At 38.3% G+C, this 19,817-nt stretch overlaps 1 protein-coding gene across 5 annotated transcripts in view; it reads right to left on the bottom strand.

Annotated features, from left to right (window-relative positions):
• Ih (hyperpolarization activated cyclic nucleotide gated potassium channel Ih) overlaps positions 1-19,306 on the bottom strand; it is a 35,158-nt gene extending 15,852 nt beyond the window's left edge. The window contains exons 1-5 of one of the 5 annotated variants that reach the window (XM_035878776.2): positions 18,881-19,306; positions 16,880-17,150; positions 7,046-7,209; positions 6,111-6,247; positions 5,846-5,989 (exon numbers count right to left, since the gene is read on the bottom strand). In XM_035878776.2, the coding sequence (XP_035734669.2) occupies positions 5,846-5,989; positions 6,111-6,247; positions 7,046-7,209; positions 16,880-17,142 (708 nt within the window). In that variant the 5' untranslated portion in view covers positions 17,143-17,150; positions 18,881-19,306. Of the gene's footprint in view, positions 1-5,845; positions 5,990-6,110; positions 6,248-7,045; positions 7,210-16,879; positions 17,151-17,229; positions 17,797-18,880 lie in introns of those variants that run through there. The other 4 variants (XM_085656772.1, XM_085656773.1, XM_085656774.1 and 1 more) reach the window with 4 other exon arrangements.
• Positions 19,307-19,817: the final 511 nt, after the last annotated feature.

Raw genomic sequence — 19,817 nt, 5'->3', positions numbered from 1 at the left:
GCGCGCAACTGTGTGCGCGGATCGTTGCATAAAAATAAAATGGATACACGCACATACACATACATATATGTGTATACATGCGTGGTGGACATATGGACAAACGTGCAATGTGTTTATATACGTGTTTCCTCTTAGTTTTAGCGTTAGAGAGCGTACACAACACACGCACACACGTGCACGCGCACGCGCACGTATACACGAACACGCAAACGAGGTAGACGCACACACAGACACATCGTTTCTGGCGATGTTAATATGTGTGTGCGTGTAACGATCTTAAAGGGACCGAATGCTATTAATCATCGTCTATGTGATCTGTCATTTTTTCGCATCGCCCGTGAGTTATCGCCTTTTAATGTTCGCGCCTTTGAGCGTCCATTTGATGCGCTTGTTTTAACACTCGGTTCGATGAGCAAGCAACAAATTGCACTTGTAACCGTAATACTACTACCTCGTAATACTCATCTTTTCCACGCGCGCGCGTTTACTAGAATAACTCATGCGAATTTCAAAAAAAAAAGTTGCATAAACAGTGACGAGTATATAGGAAATATATATATATACATATATATATATATATGTATATATATATATATCAAATTCACGATCTATGAAATAAACAATTTACAACTAAATATATGTAATATTTATATAAATCTCTAACCTTCTTCTACACGTAAGTAATTAAGTACCTATTGTACTGTATCGTAAAGTAAAAGGAGAGCTAACGATTATTTTGTAAAATTGGATATGACGTCTAGCATAACACGTACAGGAGAGACAGATATATGGGATTATATGTCTTTTTTATTGTTGGGCTATGAAAGAAGAAAAGACATTGAAAGGACAAACGGACGTACGATCGTTTCATTTTCTCCCGAGGAAAAAGATAATCGGGGAAAGATACGAGAAAAGTAAAGAGAGAATAAGGAAGAATAAAGAAAAAAAAAAAAAGAGGAGAGAGAAAAAAAATTCTATGCACGTCAGCCTAAGAGGAAAAATAGGAAAAATCGAAGAACGCGTATCTTGTTTTCTCCGTGTCCTGGCGAAAGGAAAATTGTGCGAACGGAAACATATGATATATATATATATATATATATATAATGAGAAATTTTCTTGTTTTCTATCTCAGGCATCTAAAAACACGAAGGAAAACAGCAAGCAACGGGTCAAAACGTAACTCGGAAATCAGCCATATGGCTCGAACGGCATTGGATCGGATCGGAAAGTCGAGTGACGTGATATGGAGAATGTGTGAGAGTAGAGAGAGAGAGAGAGAGAGAGAGAGAGAGAGAAAGGGAAGGGAAGACGAAAAGGACAGATGGAAAAGAAGGTAAAGAAACGAAAAAGAGAGATATAGAGAGATAATGAATGGAAATGGGGACACATACAGTGAACACGGGCACATTGCCAAAAAATCTCGGGCAAATAGGATTAATATACACCTAACACACACACCAATCACACACAGCACAGGCAGACCTACGGTCAGACCAATCAACTTTCTTGTCTCTTTAGAGTAACCCGTGTCGAATACCATACGGATTGAGGAGCCAGAATATAAGCCATTGTCTTTCTCCTTTTGTTCAGATTCTTTTCTCTCATCGCTTCCTTCGTTATTAGAGCCGAGATAACGCGTCTCGTCGTCTGTCTCTAAGCGGTGTCATCGCGATTACCTTTTCTTTTTCTCTTTCTCTTTCTCTTTCTCTTTCTCTTTCTCTCTCTTTCTCTCTCTCTCTCTCTCTCTCTATCTATCTATCTATCTATCTCTGTCTTTTTTCTTCTCTTTTTCCTTTTTTTTTCTTCCACGCGATTCTCGATTATTATTCCTGATTATCACCGTCCTCTATATTTATGTACATATATCTCTTTCTTCATCACTATATATATATATATATATATATATATATATATATATCGTTCTTCCTATCTTTTTTATCTATCTCTTCCTTTTTGCTTCTTAACACCGCTAACATCATAATATATCAAGAAGAATAGCCATCGCGCGATTCGATCCGTATATGCATTTACTATTAGATACAAAAAACACATGCACACGTATCTAAGTCACGTGGATGCCCCTTGCAGGAAAAAGAAAAAAAAAAAAAGAAAAGAAAGAAAGAAAGAAACAAAAAAGAAAAAGAAGAAACAACGAAAGACTCAAGATTCCTTGTCGAATTTAATTCGTCTTAAAATGCACATGCTTCACGTTTATCATCGCTTGTCGCGCAAGTAAGTCAATGTGAAATTATTCAGGCTTAAAATAAGGATACACGGTGGTAATCAAGATCGTAAACGATTAAGAATTATTATAAGGCGGATCGTCATGGAATTCGTCATTTTCCTTAAATATCACAGATGTGTCAAGCTAATGGTCGACCTTGATTCGCCGGTATTCGGCAGGGTTTACCCCGTATTAACTATTTCAATTCAAAACTCGAATGTATGCCTAGCAAGAAACGTAAATTTTAAGAAAAATATTCGTAGAAAAATCAGACCAAACGTCATACCAAAACCGTTCTCAGGGATTTTCAACAAAGGAACTAGCTCTAGTCGTGTTAAACATCGACACAGTACGTTGGAATACACGGTTCTCGATCGTCTTTAGGCCAAACACATCCAATTTTTTTTTATTTTCTTTTCGAAACAATACACGCCTTATCCTTTCGACAAATCAGGAATAGATTAGGAATTTAATGAGCTTCAAGAGAAAGAGAAAAGAAAAGAAGAACACTTCAAGTTGGATGTGTCGTAGCTAAAGGCGTCTTAATACCGAAATTCGAAAGAACACACGGCAAACTAATTGTTTATGCATATACCCCTATTAGGGAGAAGAAACGAACTGAAAAGCAAAACACGACAATATTAAACAATGGCAATCGTAACGTTAAAAAGTAACAGGTGAAGAGGGCTCTGAATAACGATATGGTAACGATAATAATAATAGGAACGAAACGATAATAATCAACGATAACAAAGGTTGTAATAATAACGATCTAGCAAAATATACATTATATATATGTGTATATATATATATATATGTATATATATATATACACACACATATGTATATGCATACATATATTTATATGCAAATACGAATATAAATATATGCATATATATATATATATATATATATATATATATTTATACGTAGAAACATTAAGTTTGAAGTTAACGAACGCTTGAATCAAGAAAGGGCATTTGGCCTTGGTTTCGGGATTACTAGGCAGGCACACCTTGCTGGTTCGGTCTGGTTGGGGCGGTGTCGCCCGACGCTCGTAGTGCCTCTCCGGCTGTTGATAAAGGGGGATCTGCAAACCCATTCGGAAACGTGTTCTCGCAATGCGCCTAGGAGTAGGACGACTTGTATAATTGTTCTCGTTATCTGGTTTCGACGTGTATGTGCGTGCGTGTAAGAGACAGAGGAATATTTCGAGCTTCTTTCTTTTCTTTGCTTCTTACTGGATGGCGGGGAAGTTACTTTCATTTTTTTCTATTTTTTTTTTCTTTTTTTCTTTTCTGTTTCTTTTTTTTTTTTTTTACGCGCGATTCGTAGATATGACAAATAATATTTTAATATATACATATGTCGATAAACTCGTTGTACGTATGCGAATCAATGACGATAAGGGTTATGCCGATTGGCGGTCTTTTTCTTGAAAAAAAAAAAAAAAAGAAAAAAAAAAAAAAGAAAAAAAAATAAATAGATAACTAAATAAATAAATAATTAAATAAAAATAAAAAAAAAAAAATTAAGAACGTTCGATCTATTTCGAAAATGATTACTGATTCTATGTCGTTTGCCTTTGATCCTTATATTTCGCTATTGTAAAACTTTTTGATAATTTTTTTCGACTCACCTAACATGTACTTACACTTTCTAAAAGCAGTACGTTTGTTAACTCTTATCGTGAAGTTTTTTTCTTTTGTCATTTTTCTTTTTTTTTTGTTTTCTTTTTCTTTATTTTTCTTGTCTTTTTTTCTCTTTCCTTTTTTTATTTCTCGTCGATCTATTTCAGCGTACTGTAGCCAATGGGTCGATAAAACGTTTACCTAATTCGAGGTAGAATAACGCGATATCTTATCTCGGCGAATTTTAGTGTCGAACAGAAGAGAAAAGAGAGGTAAAAGCAGAGGGGAGGCAATAGGATAATATAAAACGAAAGCGCAATAACATTTAGAATAAATAACAGACTGCTCCCCGATTCGACGAAAAGCCTGATTGATTCGTTGGTCTGTTCGCTGCGTCACGGTACACTCTACGGGCAGAACACAATAAGGAAAAACGTAAAATTCCATAAATATATCCTCCATTAATACGTATATATTAAATCGATCAACGATTTAGTAGTATGTTACACGATACCGCACGAATGTTTTTCACACGATCGATTATAAGATAAAAATTCTTTTTTTAACTTTATATATTTTCTTCCACGATATGATAAAGAGACGTTGAAATCTTTATCTATTATTGGATAATGTTAAGCTCCATAAAAACGGAACATGCTCTTTTCGTTTTAGCCTGCCGATCGTTTATCTACCAGGTTGGTAAAAACATGTCGCGCTTTTTCTTCTTCTTCTTTTTCTTCTTCTTCTTCTTCTTCTTCTTATTATTATTATTACTCTTTTTTCAATTTCTTTCTCTGTTTTTTCTTTTTTTCTTTTTTTTTTTTTTTTTTTTTTTTTATTTATTTATTTTTCTTTTTCAAACCTAAATCATATTATGATCGAATTGGAATTCGTTGGATAAACTCAACGTTCGTTGAGTTTATTATCTAAAGAGTAATGTCAAAAAAAAAAGAAAGATAATTCGTTACATAAAAAAAAAAAAAAAAAAAAAAAAAAAAAAATAATAATAATAATAAAAATAAGATAATATTAAATTTTGGACGTTTTTGAGAAATCGACATTGTCCCTCACCAACCTGACGATATCGATCTCATTAACGTAATTCCTTATTCGGGCAAGGTGAATCCATTGGACTTTATATATGTATTATATTAGGTGTGATATATATATATATATCGAAGAAACAATAATAATAATAATAATAATAGTAATAATAATAATAATAATAATAGTAATAATAATAATAACAATAATAATAATAATAATAATAACAAGAAAAGGATACTTATCGAAAGAGCTAAATGTACACGAGACCAACGGGTTCGCCTTGCATTTATCATTCATAATTATGCAAATTACCTGTTACCTTGTATCAGGTAAGGTCGCTCATAAATATCGGAATCTCGATCCAAATATAAGTTCGTTTTTCGAATAACAAATTAATAATGGCGATAAGATCTCGACAAAGAATTTCAAATATTCACGTCTGCGTGATAATTGAGGCGAACAAAGAAAAATAAATTAAAACGATCGAATTAGAGACAGAAATAATAATTTATATTATCGTAAATGAGAATTTGCAAAGAAATAAATTTATCGACAAAATTTCTGTCACATTTTAATTTCTCTCTCTCTCTCTCTATCTCTCTCTCTCTCTCTCTCTCTCTCTCTCTTTTATTCGTATTCTCCTCCCCTCTTCCCCTTCCTTTCTCCTTCTCTACTTCTATAAGCGCGATGACGATTCTTTTCGTAATTGTCATTTCCGAGAAGTGGTAATGACGTAAACGGAGCACGAACTTTACCTTGGATCGAGTCACTTTTTATAATTGATAAATGGCGACATTTTGAGACGTTGACTTTATACAAGGGACATCTTATGTGTGTATATATATATATATATATATATATATATATATATATATATATAAAATAAAAAAGTAAGTGATCGAGAAAAAATGCCATATATAATAATAAACGATAAAACACTCACATAGACCTCTTCCCATTGTGAGACATACCGCACCAGTCTTGACAAGCGTAGTAACCTAACGAGTGATAACAGTTTTGCAAGCCTGAGGATCCTGAGAGCACGTCCAGCATGCAGGATCTGGAAGGACTCACTGAAGTCCTGAAACTAAAAACCCCATCGATCGTGATCCTTCTTTTTTCTTCCTTCGAAAATTCCTAATTCCGCACGTGCGAACGTAAAAGAGAAAGAGAGAGGGAGAGTAAATAAAAAATAGCCAATTACTTACTTGATTAAATATGAGGAAAATATAGTCTAGCGGTATGGATGAGATGAGGTCGAGAAAGAACCAAGTCCTGAGGTAGTGTTTTGCGATTAACTTGGGATCCAATATCACTTGTTCGGCGTTATCTTGCTGCATTATACCTGCATGACAAAAATAAAGAAGGAAATCGATTCACGTTATATTTTTCTCTATCTCTCTACGCTTTTCTTCCATACTTCTTTTTTTTTTCTTCTCCCTTAATTACACTCGAGTGAAAAATAAAAGCAATGACGTCGTGATCTCGATTTGAAAATCATAACGGAGCCTTTGATTGCGCGTACCCTACGAACAATTTAATTAGCCTTTGAGAGTAGTATCATCGTCGTTGTCGTCGGCATCGTCGTCGTCGTGATCGTCCGACGATGATAACCTCAACGAGATACGAAAACGCGGACTCTGACAATAATCTGGATCAAGAATTTATAACAATTGCGAATCGACGCCAAGCGCGTACACAGCTTGATGTGCACATACGTAACGTTTTCCATCGGTGTCAGGCTCGTGACCTAATTCCGCCCTTGTACCAACTCGAACGTGGTTCAAATTAATCCCTGTGCAATAACGAAATGTCAAGGAGTTACTGTAGTTGGAATCAGTGACGTTCTCTCGACTTACTAGACAATAACATCGTTGTATATTGCACTTAAGAGATCCATCCTCTTCCCCCCCCCTCCCCCCCACCCCACCCCGTTCAATTTGGCCCGAGCCGCAGGTGGCGCTTAAGACGATCCTCGTTCCTTTGCTTTTCTGGTCCCTTCGAGATATCGATAACTCTTTGACGTGCCAAGTATCGCGATACGGATCATCCACGTGTAAATCATTGATAAAAGTCAAACTTCTTCGAGGGCAAAGTTCGACACGTCGATATAACCATTAGGAGAAAGGATATTGGTACTTACCGGTCCTAAAGTTTACGACGATGTCTATGAGGAATATAGTGTCGGAAAGGCAGTTGAAGGCTATCCACCTAGTGCTTAGGTCGTCATTGAAAAAACTAATGGCAACTGGCAGAATTATCAAATTAGCAACCAGAAGGAGGAGCATGCAGAGGTCCCAGTAAAATCTGAAATCAGAGATAAGTATCGTTGGTGTCAGCGTTATTTCATTTCCCTTCATTTCGCGGTTATCTCGAGTAGCGAGCCAAGTTTGGATTAAGTCTGAAGAGGAAGGAAGTTAAAAAGAAGGCCGTGATCTTGTTGAGCGAGAGAGCGAGAGAGAGAGAGAAGAATTTCTCTTTCTCTTCTCTTTCGTGATAAAAGCCAATTTCTGAAAGTTCAGCTTTAATCAGTTCGATTCTGGTCCTACCGACTGCATTGGCCCACTTTTCCAACTAATAACGTTGCTACACCGGCACCAATATGAGCAGGTATATGTATGTACGTGCTCTTGGCGTGCTTGTTGGAAGACTCGATACATGGATGTCCTCACATGTAATATTCGCAAACGAACAATGTTTTTCGGTTATGTCCTATCATCCGAATTCTACGGGGAGGATCTATTGCGGTTTTGATAATGAAGAGGCACAATAGGTGCATACACGCGTACACACGCGCGCGCACGCATACGTACACGTACGTATCTATATATGTATACGTACTAATTAATTCTGGAATTAAATTTAAAATACAGAAGCACGGTAATAGTGTGCACCTTTATGAAACACATCGAGAAGGTAAGACGAGTTTGTGCACGGCTTTTTTGTGCACTTGGAAGTACTCGAAACTTTGAGAGCTCCGTCAACTCGCTGAAGCCGACACACTCGTGAAATGAAGAGTGCGTGAGTTGATGCGTATAACGTTAGGGCACGTGCCCGACACCTCTTGCGTTCCAAATAAAAATATTCGCACGTACATGTGAATATGTATATTAATTAACGCTCTCGCTCTCTTTCATCGTCTCTTTTAATAAGTAACGATGTCAGAGAACTCATCAAAATGAGAGAAGGAAAAGAAGAAGAAGAAGAAAAAAAAAAAAGAACTGCGAGAGAAGAGAAGAAAATTATTCTAATCGTATTCGAAGGCGAACGCTCCGCTCGTATTCTTCTCGTGATATAAACTGACCTAAAAGCCCGAAAAGATTACGCCTTAACCGTAGAACGATACCTTACTTGAAATTTATGAGCCTCTCTAACGAGCACGCTTCCCTGGATGCTGTGACTACGACTCTTTCGGGAATTCCTGACAATTTATCGGCTTCGCAGCCTTCACGAATATACTTTTTTACTTTACCTTGTCTCCTTTCTTTCCTTTTTTTTTCTCTTTTTCTTTTTTTTTTTTTTTTTTTTTCTTTTAAAACACACGTTTATTTTTACCATCTCATTAAATTTTACGCGCCTCTTCGACAAAAGGATCAACGTGCAATAAAAAACGAAAAAAGAAAAAAAAAAGAAAAATCCCATACATCGTATTATATTTTTCATATTATCGATACTAGTATATCTAACGGTTGCACGTTTATATAAATCGCAACGGAGTTAGGTACAGAGACTCGATGAATTTTTTAGTATGCACTTTACCGAATGAGAATTCATACGCCCACTTGCGTACCTATATCTGGATACCAGGAGATATATATATATATATATATATATATAAATATATATGTAATACCGAAACAAATTATTTTAAGGGACGTCTTCTATTTTCGTACCTTTTTTTTAGTTAAAGAAAAATATTGAAAACGATACGAATTATAAGCGTTTTTATTATTATCATCGTGGATTAAAATTGAAAGCATAAATTATAATTTACGATTGAACGGTTTATAATGAGAGTAAACGAATAGGTAGGTAGATTCTCGTATTCGTTTCGGATAATGCCCTAAGGAGACATCGAACCAAATAGCTAGTCTTGTTAAAGGCTGTCAACCGAACGTAGGCGTGTACTAACAAAGATTCGTAGATGAATTCAAAGATGAATTTGTATGTGCGCCTCCGTATGTACAACGTATGCCATTACATCGATTAGCAAGGATCACCATGAAACAGTGGCCGTACCACACTCGACTGCATACACGTGTACTCGAACAATACGCGGGGTCGTCCATTGTCTGACAGAGGATGCTGACATAACCAGAAGCACGACCATTAATTTTATAGACTCAACATGCGTGCTCTCGCGTAAGCAGTATCGTAGCCCGTAAGAATAAGCCGAAACTTTCGGTTTCCTTTTCCTTTCAACGATTTAAACTATTGACACGTCTATTTGGTTAAATCTTTACGATGAGATTTGATCGTTTATAATAAATAATCGAGTTAAAAATAAATTTAAAGATAAGAGAATATTTTTATGGGATATAGATCGACGCTACACGATGGTACTAGTCTCTTTGCGTGTTCGCTCGGACTTTTGCTAAACTCTATTATCGGATTATGAGGGTAATCCGATTAATTGGAAAAGACATTTAAATGGATAATGATAGGTACCTATCTATTTATCGAGAAGAAGAACGAAAGGCGTTAAGGAAGAAGATCGAATAAGATAGGAAAATCGCGTTCTATGTATATATATATATATATATATATATATATATATATATATATATTTATATATATATATAGGTAATAATCGACGTGTGATAGCTCTGTTAGAACCGTGTAGTCGCTGTTGGCCTAGTATCAGCTGTAAGAATGATCTCAGAATAATCATCTGATTAAGCCAGAGGCTACTGTGTCAGTGCGGACACGTTGCCGAGTCGGTACGTGATCGCTCGCGTACTCCTGTGTTATGTGTACACACCTATTGTACACGTCGATGTTTCCCCTTGTGTCGAACGATCCGTCTATGTGTGTATACACGCACGCACGCATGCACGCACACACACATATATGTATATATCATGAACGCGCGATCTCGATCTTCCCTCCTTTTAAAGAATCCAATTTTTTTCCTTTCTTGAACGTCCTTCGATTTTTCTATTAATTTTTATTAGAAAAAAAGATAGGAAAAAGATTGGACCTTCTAAATCTTGTCAAATGGAGTCATCACGAGAACGTTTCTCTTTCTCTCCCTCTCTCTCTTTCTCTAAAACGATAACAGAGATTGCCTTTGGATAGACGAGAACATATATGAGATGCGTTATACACGCGTCTCGTATCAACGTATGCATGTACGCGTGCTTCGTGTATCCGCGCATTCCCTCGGGTCAATTAAGACATCTAGTAGCTATTCTACTATGCCAGACAATGCTGCGGCCATATTAGGTACGATACGATGTTAACCAAATGTATACGTTTTACTTATCCGACTCCAATTGAATTTCGAAGGAAAGATCGATTTTCGAAAAAATGATTGTGAAAAAAAAATATCAATTGCCTCGGATAAATATAATGGAGTTAACGTTACGAGGGATGAAAAATGATGATCGCGGGAAGAAGATTGAGATTACTTTTCCTTATCAATTATTTCCTTTAATGGAAGTGTGCCATTTTCCTCGTGGTTTTGTCCATAACGAAAACTGGAAGGGAATTTAACGAGGCGCAATAACGAGCCATTTCGATCGGCTTCTCGTTAGACGTTACGAGCAAATGTACGTAGAAAAGAGATTCTAGTCTCTCTCTCTCTCTCTCTCTCTCTCTCTCTCTCTCTCTCGTACATTTCTGCGCTACGTGAAAATAATCGTGCCTTTTTATTGTATCTCGTCGTATTCTTTCCGCTATTTGTCGCTCGCTCGCTCACTAGCTAGCTAGTTAACTAGCCAGCCAACCAGCCAGCCAGCCAGCTAGCTAACAATTTCATCGTAAAATTTCTTATTTTTTGTCGTAGAAAATAAAAGAGATAAACGTTCGACCATCGGGAAAAATTGTTTCGTCGTTCGCTCGACGCTTTTCCCGATCGAGAACTTTGCATCCAATCAAAGCCATCACGTGAACAGCTATTACATAAGAGGACTAAACGGGCTCTGCGCACGGGTTCGCGCAGCAGTAGGAAACCATAGTTTAAATTTGCAAACTACCTAATGATAGGGCAGACCCGAACAAGGCCTCTGCAATTTTCAACTGCCGGCTCTCTCTCTCTCTCTCTCTCTCGATCTTTATGATCCAAGATTCGAGTAAAGGAGAAGAACGCGTTGATTGCGATCGATCATAAAATCATTCATCGAAAATATAGACATTCGTAATGAATTTTAATCTCACGATTAAATCGTGAGCAATTTTGACAAATGCGCATTGATAAAAGCACGTGTTACATAAAATGCCGATTGAGGCGTAAGCACGTTTTATTTCCTCTTAACTCGTTTTCCCGAGATCCGGAGGTATTGCCTTACAGGCAGGAGAGATTCCAACAATTTAAAACGGAGTAATCCACATTCAGAGAATATTATACGGAGTATCAAGTGGATCCAATTTTGCGATGCTATTTAATACGGCTTCAAAACTTTCATGCGTCAGACGCCTTTAAATACAACATACCCGTAATAGTATATAAAGGGAGAACGTTAAAGACAGAAAAATTAACTGGAGTGAACTACGATGTCAATGTTGAATATATTACGACGACTATTAATAAAATACTTTCGAAAAAAAGATTTATCATCGTATACGTTGACGAATTATTCTTTGAAAAAAAATAAATCGGAGAGAGAGAGAGAGAGAGAGAGAGAGAGAGAGAGAGAGAGAGAGAGAGAGAGAGAGAGAGAGAGAGAGAGGGAAAGGAAGAAAGAAAGAAAGAAAGAAAGAAGCAAAGAGTTAGATTAAATATTCAGAATGAAAAAGATAAAGGGTGGAAAGAAATATGATCGTACGAGATTACAAAACGATCCTTGTTGAATAATAGAAAGAGTCAGAGGAATATTTTAGCATAAACGCCGCGAGCTGACAAGACACAATACGATACGATAGGATAGTATAGGATACGATAAGATAGGATACGATGCGATGCGATGCGACACATACGTATTTATACGTACGTATGCGCGAGGAAGAAAAAGAGGTGGCTCCCAAGGTGGATCTTTATTCGCGGTAGTTGCCTATATAGCATGTTGACACACGCCGCTTAATGTAGTTCAATCGAGTCAAGCCGCAAACCTGAAGCGATACGATCGATCCCTGAGTAAGTTTCCGAGCTCGTTTCTCTTCTTTGATGGAGCCAACGCGTCTTGCTTGTACGTTCGCGTTCGCACAAATACACTACCAAACCTGGCACATTGTTGTTTGGCGCGCTTTTGCATACTGATTCACGATTAAACAGTTATTTCGATGCATGCAAACGTCGATAAACGAAAATGCTGAATTTTCGCCTTGTTAGGGATTACTCTATTAAATTCAGAACGTTGCCTTAACGATCGTATAACTTTATTCCTTATTGAATTTTTCTCGGATGACTTTGATAAGTTTTCGCGAAACTAGAGAGAAAGAGAGAGAGAGAGAGAGAGAAAGAGAGAGAATGACAGAGAGAACTAGCCAAAGTTTAAATTCGACTTTCTCTCTTTTGCGTTCGAGTAAGATATAATACGATTCGTAAACGTTCTCGCAAGCCACTGCCTTTCGCGAATATACAATGATAACTCCTCGAGCCTGAAAGTTTCGAGAAGTACGAAAATATATCTGGTTGAAATTATACGACCAAATAAAATATTGCGTACAAACGTCGCGCCTCCGTCAAGAAGGCGCGGCCGCCACTTTCTAAACTGGTCTTGTTCAAAGCATCCAGGTTATTATATGGAGGTTATAATCCGCGAAAGGCGGATTCTTCTTTGTGGCCCTGACTTCTTCGAACGCAAGGTCGACCTTAGCGAATCAACCTTCGGAACAGGTCGGAAATACCCTTTCGTCCTGATTCCGACGAGAGAGGGAGGAGCTTTTGCTTCAACTTCCCGACCTGAATGATTCGCTTTCGAGTTTCCGCCTCCATCTAATCTCAAGAGAGAGAGAGAGAGAGAGAGAGAGAGAGAGAGAGAGAGAGAGAGAGTTTCCTATGCACTTCGTATACACAGATATTATATACCTATGTACATATAATATTTTAACCGTTATATACATACGTAGTAGAACGAAGCAGATTCTTCCTTTCTCCATCTCTCTCTTTACCTATGTAGGTAAGTAAGCGTATTCGTTGGTGGACATGCAAGTATCGAAAGAGCTCTCGTATTGGTGAGCTGGTAATGTCTACGCTCAATCTCACTGGGCCATGGCCGCCCAGAGGCTGCTGTAACGAACGAGGGCCGCATCAAATATTTTATTAGCTCAAGATTAACGGACCTCCTTCCGCCCTTTTCGATCCTCTCTAACGGCGAAGGAACAACGCGTGCGTACGTTGAAACTAACGTTAATCGTTTCCGGTTCGTTCCCTTCTTCTCTTAGCAGGCTATCATTAGATTCGACGAATAGACTTTTATCGTTCTATTTTTATCATCCTCCCTCTTTCCTCCCGTCGACGTTGTTTCCTTTGAAACAAAAAATATTTCCACGCTCTTTGCACGCATATATGCCTGATGCTTTTTATATTCTACCTGGGGATAATTAGAAATTCTAAAGCTTCCTTTCGCGAGCGTCAATTACACAGGGTAGGCACTTGTTTTCTCCAAAGGTGGCTTTCTTTTTTATCGTAAAAAAAACGAAAATGGAACGCTGACGCTATTTTATATTTTTAAAATTTTCACGACAAAGGAAAAAAGACGATAAAACAAAATAGAAGAAAAAGAGGAAGAAGAAAAAAGAAAAGCGAGAGAGAGAGAGAGAGAGAGAGAGAGAAAGATGTACATGCGCGTACAAGAACGAAAGAAAGACTTCGTACGAAGGGCCTGTACGGATTTCTAAGCTTTCATAACCTTGATTGTCAGCCTGAATCGTAGATTGTTCGGGGTCGAGTAATAAATGATGCATGAAAAAGGAACGATACGGAACGAGTTACGCGAGCGTTAAAACTTGAAACGAAAAGATTGAACAACCGAGAAAAGAGTTGTCCGATGGAAGGAGAATGAAATATTTGCATAGAATGTCTTAGTTCTCTCTATATCTTCATACATCATCTACGTAGATAAGTATGTTCGTCATAGTACGATATATACATATATACTCATAGAATCGATATTCTCTCATTGTCGAGACATTAAGACGACGTCATTGAAGTATGCAGGTAAAAAAAAGACTAACGTAAGAGGAAAAATGAAAGAAACGAGAGAGAGAGAGAGAGAGAGAGAGAGAGAGAAACGCTCGCGTTTGCTTCACCGAAGGCAATTCGGGAGGAGAGAGGAAAGGAGAAGGAACATCGTGTAGGTCAATTTGTTCCTTCCGGAGACCGGAGTCGATTGTTTCATTGACACGATACATTTCTAGCTGTGGTTCCGAGCCGCGAGAAAAATTTACTGACGACGAGCGACGACGACGACGACGACGACGACGACGACGAATGAATTTTCTCATATTATCGGCTTGCTTTTTTGCCTGTTTGCCTGTTTTTACACGGTACGATTGTAATTAATGAAAGCACATCTTATGGAGGGCGGCGTGCAAAGATCGGAGGGACGCTTACAAGTGAGCGAGAGAGGAAGATGAATTTAACCGGGGGCGCAATTAAGATGACTTAATTAATTAATACGTCTCTATTCCTGTGTTAATTCCAGTGACCCTGACCCACGCCTACCACGTCGACCAAGAAGAGGACGTTTGTCCGTTTCATTTTTTCCTGTTCTCCTCGTCCTCCTCCTCCTCCTCCTTCTCCTTTACGCGCTCCTCTTTCATTTTTTTCCTTTTTCTTTCTTCTCGTTACACCTCCATTCGTCCTTCCGCATTTTTCACACCTTTTTCATTCCCATCTAACCAACTAAAATAAAACTCATCTATCGTAAAATCTCTGTTCTTTTTCTCTCTCTATTTATTCTTATTTTCGAGCTTCTCTCTACTGTTAATGATAAAATAAAGAAAAAAAAATTCGGTTTGAAAGTAAAAGCTGTAAGAAGTGAGAGGGATATAGCGTTAATTAACGCAACACGATACGTTTGATCGTCTACTGGGCGTTATAACGACTCGATCAATTATAGTCAAGTAGGACCGATCGAGAGCCAAACGTGTAGTACGTTACCTTGCTTATGTATGTATACGGAGAACGTATGTATATATCTTTGGATCGCGAAACGAGAAAATCCACACCTGAAATCGCAGATGCCTTTCGATCGAGAGAGATTTTCGTTTCTGTAATATGACATAATTGATGTGAGATAAAATTTATCTGCGAAATAAATTATTCTAATAACCAAAACGGTATTCGATAAGCGAAGGCAAAATCGAAGCAACTATTTTCAGTGCAAGCTTTAAACAACTGACATCTGGTCTTCTTAGAGATCAAGGGTCACTTTTATATGTCGAATCGCTTGGCACTAATATCTTTTGCTTCCTGGAAGGATAAAAATAGTTTGCACACATTCATGGGATTTCCAAATGCTCGCGCGTAATAGATATATGTCCGGCTATTTATTTCTTAGCCGTAATCGATAATCGAGGTATGGATCTTGAAGAGATTCGACGAAAATCATATCAGCATCTTACCGACTCTATCCATTTACTAAACGTACTTTCTATTTTATCCCCTCGTTAAAAAGTTTATTACAACGAGGAAAAACGTGAATAGGCTGAATGCCACGAGGGAAGAAAATTCTCGTTCGCAGATGTGCTTCTAATATCATAAAGAGCTTCGTTAACTCTGCCTACGAAAAGATACGAGTATCGTCAAGGGCCATTCGAATAAAAGTTTCAGTTTCATCTGTTTCGAAGTCATAGAAAAAGTTTCCTCTTCTCCTCTTCCTCCTACCTCCTATCCCTCGATCGAGAGTACCTGATGATGCACCGGGATCGTAGATACTCGCGTACTTAAGGAAAAGTACGGAGCGAGATCGTTCGCGCTGCGTAGGTAATTAGCCAAGATTTCGAATGGAAACGCCAAGTAATTTCAAACAATTAGAAGGACAAACGCGCATTGGGCCAGGGTATACTGTTTCATGCATTATGAAATGGGCATTGGATCGGAACTAATTCCGCTCGTTTGATAATACGAGCAGTGTTTTCGTGAAAGAAGGACGACGAATTCGAGCGGATTCTCGCAAACTGTCCCTTATTACTAATGAGTAATCCGAGCTATCCGTGTACGGAAAAGGGCACGTCTTCCTTAGAAGGACGCCGACTTAGTAGGCGCAAGCTTAGATCCTATTTCAGAATCGTAAATTCCTTCGTTCCTCTACCCGAAACTATTTTTCTTATTCCGATAAATTTAGCTATTTGCCTAGTCTATTTGCCAAGACGAAATTGACATTTTATACGTCTTTTAAATTAAAGAGATACACAGGTAAATATATATCGTATAAATTTTCTGATAGGTATAAGTGACCCACGTGATCCGTCAAAGCGTGTGAGACCGAGAATTTAAAAAGGATCCTAAGGTTACGCGTTTTTATTGTGTAACTTTTACACTTACACATATCTATTTATGTACGACGAGTGTATTAAAAAAATCATCGATGTATTACGCAATGCGAAAACGATTCGGAAAAAAAAGCAGACGATTACAAGGATGACGGGTATATAAGAGATAAGACGCTACGTATTTATGATATTCCACGCTAAACAAGGAGCGTGGAATGTTAATCGATTCAATCGTTTCTCTTGGCTTATCGAAGCTATTTCTCGAAAATGATCAAGAATCGGGATATATATATATATATATATATATATATATATATATGCCTAGTAAATCGATACATATGTAACGTGTACGCGATCGATGATAAATGATTGATCTTACCGAAAACTGGAGCAAGGATGGATGACCCAGTGACCCGCCGCCTTTTGCCTGATCCTTTCCTTCATAAGTGCCTTCTTGCTGCCGAAGAGTTTCATCGCAAGCTTGTTATCCGTCGGCTGAAAGAGGGCTTGAAGTTGATTCTTAAGGAAGCTCTGTTTAACCTCCTGGCCCGGGAGACCCGGGCCCGGTTCCTCTTTCGGCGTCCCATAGAGGGACACATCGTCCACTCCGAAGTGGACTTTACCGCTGCCTTTGTAATTCATCTCGTTGCCTGCAAGAAGAAAAAAACAAAATCGATGATCGTTTATCGTTTAATTTGATATTTCTTTTTACTCGAGGAGAAGACTTACGAGAAATGTAAACGTTCTCGTTCGAAATAGATTCGGACTTTAAGGGTCTGTTTTTACCGTTGCACAACAACGGTGTCCTCTGTCCCTCTAAAATTAAACTCTGGCTATCGTGGAACTTTGGAAAATCCTCCATGTTTCGCTCTCTCTCTCTCTCTCTCTCTCTCTCTCTCTCTCTCTCTCTCTCTCTCTCTCTCTTTTTGTCTCTCTACTTTGGCATTTGCACGCAAGCGAGCGTCGAACGAAAAGACTCGAGCAAACTGAGAATCGAAGACGTACCGAAACTCGACTGAAGAAGGTAAAGACGATGGCAGGGAATAAGAAGAGGAGAAGGAAGAAGATGAAAGAGAAGACGACGAGAGAAAGAGAAAGAAGAGGAACATAATCACTGACCGGTTCTATCGAGAAATTATGCTTCGCCTTCTACTTATTTATCTTGCGCGTCAAGCTCATGCAAATTTCAAGTTGGTACGTATCATGCCTTTTTCTCGCCCTTGCGTGACATTCGCGATCGAAAAGGAAGATGACTACGGACGACCGTACAAAGATTATCTCGCGTGACGCGTCGAGGATGTGCGTTCGACGACGAATGACCGAGACCGAATGGACGAATAATATACGTGTAGCTCAAAGTAACACGTCCATATTATATATTGTACTATGCCTACATATAGAGATATATAAGTATATAAATTCTCTATATAATATTATATATGTATGTTCCGGAACCGGCTTCAAACGTGGCATCGTTCTCTCGCTATCGTATCCTCATTCTTTTTATCGTCGCGCTACGGTGCTCTCACGTGAGATACTTTGGAAACGATTCGTTGACTTTGTATTTACATATATATACATATATATCATACATACATACATGCATACATACATATATATATATATATATATATATATATGTTCATGTATATACACATCCATCTACATATGTATGAACGTAGACAAACTTTCGAATATCATCTAATGGATAAAATTTTCCGATTGCCTATTTTTTACTGCAAACAACATCTCTCGTTCTCTCTATTATATTGTACGATCATTAATTCACGCATTTGCGTTTGTCTCGCTCTATACAAACAAAATTATAAATGTATTACCACTACTTCTATCATCGAGCGTTACGAAATCAATATAATGATGGAAAGAGAGAGAGAGAGAGAGAGAGAGAGAGAGAGAGAGAGAGAGAGAGAGAGAGAGAGAGAGAGAGAGAGAGAGAGAGAAAGGGAAAGAGAAGGAGAGAGAGAGACTTAATACGCTCCTCTAATCATTTCGCGATTTCACCCGGCAACATCGAGAGACGCGAAGCAATATGATAATGTATACAATATCAATAAATATGCAACTGCGTTTATAGCTTCTTTATATTTCACGAGCCGATAATAGGCTCGTTACGTGCGTTAGCCGAACGACCGATTTAAAGTTTCACGCTTGCTCGAGCACGTCGATATATATGTACATATATACCTGCTCGTTTACTCTCTACCTACTTCAACTCTACCTAACGCGGTATAGGAATTATAAAAAGGTAATAAAAAGAAAAAGAGAGAAAGAGAGAGAGAGAGAGAGAGAGAGAGAGAAAAGAAGAATGTTACAAGTTAGAATAAAAATTGAAAAGTCAGGAGTAGAGAAGGTCGGTTACCTGTATCGCCCAAGAAGTCAGTGATTAGCAATGCCTCGTCGTCTAAAGCGGTGACGAGACTGTCTGTACAGGTGTTGGTGTTCTCGATGCTAATCTTGATGCTGTCATCTTTGTTGAGTCTCGGATGATTGTTCGCGGCGGGGTTGTTACCGGCGTGGCAGTTGTTGTTGTTATTGTGGTTGTTGTTGTTGTTATTGTTATTGTTATTGTTGTTGTTGTTGTTGTTGTTGTTGTTGTTGTTATTGTTGTTGTTGTTATTGGCGGTCTGCTGCTGACCGAGGTGGTGATGAGGCGAACGTACGGATTCTGTGCTACTGGTGTGTAAACTGATCCCGGTGGTAGCTCTTCCATTTACCAATCGTAGACTCGGTGCACGTCGGCCGCCGACACTGCCTCCGCCGCCACCTCCTCCGCCACCACCACCACCGCCTCCTCCTCCTCCTCCTCCTCCGCCACCACCAACACCACCACCACCACCACCGGTAGTGCTACTCACGGAACGGCCACCGACTCCACCGCCACCGCCACCTCCACCACCACCTTCGCCCTCCCTGAAACGCATAATCGTTGTATAAATAATTATTCGATAAAGAAAATATTTGTAATATTAGTCGCGAATAACGATTAGCGCGGCCAGCACATGGCTCCAACTGATATATTCGACGATCTTATCGCTAATGATATTTCTAACTGAGCAGTGAAACATTTGTTTTCTTTTCCTTTTTTTTTCCTTTCTTTTTTCTTGTTTTTTGTTTTCCAAATAGATAGACAAATAGATAGATAGATGTGCGCGTTCATTAAGTCGACACCACCCAATATAATTATAATATTTTTACAACTAACTTGTGTTCCTTTTTTTAAAAATATATGTGTACGCTTCAATACTATTTACGCTTTCTACACGACCTACGCATTTGCATAATGATGGATGATGCAT

Source organism: Vespa mandarinia, chromosome 4 (assembly GCF_050613455.1).
Source record: "Vespa mandarinia isolate Hongniang chromosome 4, ASM5061345v1, whole genome shotgun sequence".
In the NCBI taxonomy this organism is placed as follows: domain Eukaryota; kingdom Metazoa; phylum Arthropoda; class Insecta; order Hymenoptera; family Vespidae; genus Vespa; species Vespa mandarinia.
Note: the sequence above shows the minus strand (reverse complement) of the source record. Positions and strands in the feature narration are given on the sequence as shown.